At 49.1% G+C, this 5,450-nt stretch overlaps 1 protein-coding gene across 1 annotated transcript; it reads left to right on the top strand.

Moving 5' to 3' along the window:
* Window positions 1-429: 429 nt before the first annotated feature.
* Window positions 430-4,281, top strand: LOC110288151 (cystatin-C). Its single transcript, XM_021154584.1, has 3 exons — window positions 430-783; window positions 3,068-3,181; window positions 3,963-4,281. The coding sequence occupies exons 1-3, from the start codon at window positions 559-561 to the stop codon at window positions 4,044-4,046; spliced, it is 423 nt and encodes a 140-aa protein (XP_021010243.1). The 5' UTR covers window positions 430-558; the 3' UTR covers window positions 4,047-4,281.
* Window positions 4,282-5,450: the final 1,169 nt, after the last annotated feature.

Genomic DNA, 5,450 nt, shown 5'->3' with positions numbered 1-5,450 from the left:
AGATCCAGGAAATTAAAGACTCGTTGCCCTTTTCCTTTCTGGAGAAACAGGGTTCAGATGTCACAGGCATATTATGGTCCAGAGAGCAATGACTTCTCTGGTGAAACCACACTTCATGAAACAGGGAACTTGGAGTAAAAGGGGAAGGCTGTAGAAGAGGGCCCAGAAGAAAGAGGAACTGGGAATAACAGAAAGCTAAGAGTGAAGAAGGAAGGGAGGGACGGGGGCAGGGATGGGGGAGGGGAGGCTCAGCAGGGGATGGGTGAGGAAGTGGGAACAGGAATTGGGCAGCTCTTTAAGAGGTATCTAACCTACAAGGCAATAACACACTAGAAGCTGACTGAAGCAGAGGGAGGGCGGAGCAGTTCCGAAGAGAAGGCGGGGCCGGGAGTAGGGCTAGGGAGCAGACGGAAAAGGGAGGGTGGCCGCCGGAAAAGGAGGAGCCGGGAGAGGAGGGCGGGTCCCTAACAATTGGGTAAAAGTCGCTCAGTGGAGCAGCCTCTGTTCTGCACCAACTCAGAGTCCTGTTGGACCTTTATCCCTTTGTCCTAGCCAACCATGGCCAGCCCGCTGCGCTCAATGCTGCTCCTGCTGGCCGTCCTGGCCGTGGCCTGGGCGGCGACCCCAAAGCAAGGCCCGCGAATGTTGGGAGCCCCGGAGGAGGCAGATGTCAACGAGGAAGGCGTGCGGCGAGCGTTGGACTTCGCTGTGAGCGAGTACAACAAGGGCAACAACGATGCGTACCACAGCCGCGCCATACAGGTGGTGAGAGCTCGTAAGCAGGTACGTGTCCCCGCTGTCCCCTGCTCTCCGGATGTCTCCAGGCTGCTCCCACCCAGGCACCCCTAGTTAGGGCGCGGTTTGCATCTACAGTTGTTAGTCAACACCTGTGCTTCTTATGGGAGCGGTCCTCTCCCTTCCTTTCTTCTCAGGTCTCCTCATTGTGTTAGCATTCATCTTTTGTTTATTCTGGAACTCAGAAGAGCCCAGCGGGTGGGCCTTCTAGCTCTGTTTCCAAAAGGACACCGAGAGGAGGTACTAAAGATGTAGGCCAAACACTCCCTGGGCGGAGCTCACCTCCCTTAGCCGCCTGGGGTCAATGTCAACTGCTAATGATCTGGGAGAAGGATAAATAGGCTTCACAGCTGCCTTCACTGAATAATCGCTCTACTTGAAACTTATTCTGACAGACGGGCAGATTTCACCCCATCCTTCCAGTAAACACCTGGCCATGTTCCAATCTCTTTGCTCTACTCAGGAGCACGTGTACCTGGGTGTGTGTTTATAGTCACTTATTTTTGTGTATACTTTCAGAGTCAACACTTCCAGAAAACAAGGACATTCTCTACATACCCAAGATTCCATTTGGAAAATTGGGAACCCACAAACACTCAGTTCCTTCACTCAAAGCTTCAGTTTGCTGGTCTACACTATGGACTCTCCTAGCAAGGGCCATTTCTATCCAGTCTGGCAGCCTGTTTTTCTCTGAGCAGTGCCTGCGCTGCCTTGCTGTTTTCATAGCAATGTGGAATGGTCCAGACAGCTGTGGTGATCAGTCCTGTACCACACGGTCAGGCTCCCTTCAGCCATGACTCGGTTTGTGATGGGGTGAACCTCACATGTAAATGACCCTTTGATGCTGCAGCCTTATTAGCTTGTACACAGTGTGCCCAGGGCACCTTTCTCAAAAGGAGCCTCTATCCTTAAGAGACACATAACTGTGTAGATTGGTGTCTGAGTTTCTTGACTCATGTTGGTGCAGGTCACCAGGCAGGTCCCCTTGGGTCTTCTCAGAAGGTGCTGTCTAGCTGTTCTAGGAAGCCTTGCTTCCCTCTACTTGTGACTCTGGAATATCCTCAGGATATCCCTCAGGGGGTTTGCTAATTACCCCCAAAATAGCTCAGATCACCCTCCACCCACTGAGTAGATGGAGAGACTACCTTAGATTTAGATTCTGACAGAGGAGCTAGCCACAGGAGCTGCTAAAGCCCCAAAGTTGACCCAAAGGAGGCCCAGACTTTAGGCCACAGAGAGTTGTATGCCAGTGTGTAGAGCTCATTTCTACCTTCTCTTGAAAATGCAAACGAGTTAAATCCTGCTCTGTTTATTTCTCCAGCTGCTATGATCAACCTTCAAAAAACTCCACTTCCCAGCTCCCTTGGACCTTGATGGCCAGTGTACCTCTTAACTGTGGCAACAGATGGAGCAAAGCATAGGGAGTTATAGGTTCTTTGGTCTGCAGGTCTCATTTAACTGGTAGGAAAATCAGGACATTCTCCCAAATCAAGAGCTATGTTTTTGGTCCTGCGGGGCAATCAGTACACAGAGCCCTGCCCCACTCCACCCCCCACCTATGTCCCTCAGTCTGTGCTTCACATTTCTGACAAGTTGGTCTGGTGTGCCCCATTATGGGGAGAGGGATAAGTGCTATTCTTAAATTGCAAATGGAAGACCTACAGGGAAATGACATGCTTGAGAAAATTCTGGAGAATCTCTCTGAAGGAGAAGACATTTAAGGGCTGTCTTCCCTCTGACTTGAAACATCCCTGTGTGTGAAGCATCCCATGTCCTCTTGTCCCTGAAAGGAAGGAATCCTAGGTAAATATGTTCTCTCTAGGCTGCGTATGGTGAATGGGGAAGGTCTGTCTCTCCTCCAGTGCTACTGTGTCTGAGCCTGAGGAGCCACAGTCAGAATTGAGTTAATCCCACACTGCAGCCCAGAGCCTTTGCTTATGCTCAGAGAACAATCCTAGGCTCCTAGAACACCCTGGCTCTCTTTCCCCAGTCCTGATCCTTTCCTTCCCAATGCACAGAAAGGTTTGTCAGTGCTAGCTTCTGCCTTTTGTGTTCTGCTTCTCCTCTTAGTCAGCTACATATGACAACTTGTCAGAGTTGCTCAGAATAAAAGAATTACCAACAGAGCCTGGGGCGCTTGTCTATGGGTGAGATTTCTGGCTGCCTATGAATCCAGGCATAAGTCCTAGGTAAACACTTCAGGTCTGTGATGGAAGGCAGCTGTGTGGAAGTCACTTGACTGGACTGTTGAATCCTGCTCTTCTCACTGTAGCTCGTGGCTGGAGTAAACTATCTTTTGGATGTGGAGATGGGCCGAACTACATGTACCAAGTCCCAGACAAATTTGACTGACTGTCCTTTCCATGACCAGCCCCATCTGATGAGGGTATGTACTTAATATCAGCCTAAGGGCAATCGTGCAGGCAAAAGTGTTACTAATGGTGATTCATAAATGGATACAGGTGTTGGGCACATGTATGTTCATGCCAATGCAGATGTGTATCCCTATAGGGGAGGGGTTTATTTGCACATGATTAATTGCTGAATTAATTTATCCTGGGAATTGGGGTATTGATGTTCAGTTATTCCCTACTGAGCTAGAAGCAACTGCAAGTATTCTTGCTGGGGAGAAAGGCTCTGTTTAATCCTAACCCGAGCTACCTGCCAAGACCACATGAAAGAGAACAGAACCTATTTAATGGTTGAAGTCTTCTGTGCCTCTTCTGCCATGTCTGCAGGGTTGTGACACCATGGTTGTGGTGATTGCTACATTTCCCTTATATTCCTTCCCTATACCTTGCCACGTTTAGAGATGTGTCCTCTGCCCGTGCTTCTTTCCTGGTGGCGCTCTTAGTACTTAGGTAGAGGGTTCATGGGCCCTGAGCCTTTTCCACTGCCTTGACCTCTAAGGCTCCCACACTTTAAAAGGCTACTCCTTACTTAACAAGCTGTGCTGGGGCTGAAGAATATGTTCTTGTGGAGCCAGGAAAGGGGACACATGCCGTCCCATAATAGGGATGAACACACCCTGCAAAGTGTCCTGGGACTCAGAAGGGAGAAGGGTTTCGCTTCCATCATTGCATACACTTGTTCCGTCATCCCGGAGTGGGTGTTTGTCTTTGCTGTAGCTTCACACACTGATTGTTTCTCTTTGTTCCCTTTTGCAGAAGGCACTCTGCTCCTTCCAGATCTACAGCGTGCCCTGGAAAGGCACACACTCCCTGACAAAATTCAGCTGCAAAAATGCCTAAGGGCTGAGTCTAGAAGCATCATGCAGATTGTTCCTTACTCGTGCTTCTTCCCTATAGTGTTTCATCTCGCAGAAGGGTGCTCCAGCTCTGGAGGGCACTGCCAGTGTGTTTGTACCAGGAGACAGTAAAGGAGCTGCTGCAGGCAGGTTCTGCGCGTCTGAACAGCTGTCCCCTGGTTCCACTCTTCTTGCAGTACCTGTCATACCTTGCTCAATTAAAAAAAGAATCCTTTGGCTCTGTCTGAGTTGTTTCTGTCTCAGGGTAATGCAGCAAGGAAACCCAGAAAACAAGAAAAGTGTGTGTGTGTAACCCAGAACCCAGACAGCACCACTCCTATACTATTGGGTCACTGGTGTTTATGGGGTGTCAGGGATACTCCCAGCCCTTCTATGCCATGACATAACACAAGTCTTCATGCAGCTTCAGGGAAGATTTTAACCCAAATGGAACTGACATAGGTCAATTCCAACTTCCAAGCAGGGAGTTTTAGTTAATAACATCACCTTAGTGTCATGGTTGCATAGATCTGGGGAGGCTACAGGGTTGTATAAAATATAAGTCCTCACATCCTATTGCTCAGTGTCCATCCCCATGTCATCCAATGTGTAAAGGGGAGTAGCCAAGCTACTGGGGCCTGTGTTGAAATCACAAAGGAGATCAGAGCTGCATTAGGAAGCTGTCTTCAGGCCACTGGTGTGAACACTAAAGGGCAATAGAGGTCCCTCAGTAAAAGCCAAAGCAGAGCCCGAAGGGGAGGCAGACCCTCTCTTCCTTAGTGGCCTATTTCCTCCGGCCTTGTAAGGCAGGCTCTTCTTCCTCTGATATTGATAAATTAATGTTCTTGAGGTGAGAGAAGGGAAGGATCAAGTAGAGGGTCTTGAGTTCCAAGACCTGAGTCTAGGCAAGGTTGGAGAGTTCGTGTCCTTATTGCCCAGGGTCTTCAGCAGAATGGTGGGCACAGTAGTAAGGGTCTTGGACAGCCCTGCCCACAGGAAAGTGTGCACATGTTTTGTCTGTGTTACTGTATATTGTGATAGGTTTGCTACTTGGTCCTGAAATACACTGGTGTTCAGGTGTATGGTCTGTATCTCTGCTGCTTGACTCTGGATGGTGTGTGACTCATCAGCTCATGGAGAAAGTGAGATGATAACATGGTAGGCTAGAGCAAAACCAAGAAACATGCAAAGTTCCTGCTGTGCTTTCTTAGACCCAACCCAGGGGAAGCAGGGCTTCTCTGAAGGTAAGCCCATCTTCCCCAAAGCCATGGGACCATGTGGGGACAACAGGCATTATCTAGCTGGGTCTTTCTGATACCTTGATCCACAACATAATAAGCAGGTTAAAATGTTTCTTATCTGTGAGTGAAGGCAAGTCATTACACAGCAATAGTACCTACAGTGCTCC

The sequence above is a fragment of the Mus caroli genome, chromosome 2, assembly GCF_900094665.2.
Source record: "Mus caroli chromosome 2, CAROLI_EIJ_v1.1, whole genome shotgun sequence".
NCBI lineage: Eukaryota > Metazoa > Chordata > Mammalia > Rodentia > Muridae > Mus > Mus caroli.
Note: the sequence above shows the minus strand (reverse complement) of the source record. Positions and strands in the feature narration are given on the sequence as shown.

Bases quoted from the DNA above. Each gene is read 5' to 3' on its own strand.
- LOC110288151 (XM_021154584.1), top strand. From the start codon at position 559: ATGGCCAGCCCGCTGCGCTCAATGCTGCTCCTGCTGGCCGTCCTGGCC. The intron at 784-3,067 runs GTACGTGTCCCC...TTCTCACTGTAG, and splicing joins TGGTGAGAGCTCGTAAGCAG to CTCGTGGCTGGAGTAAACTA. The intron at 3,182-3,962 runs GTATGTACTTAA...TCCCTTTTGCAG, and splicing joins ACCAGCCCCATCTGATGAGG to AAGGCACTCTGCTCCTTCCA.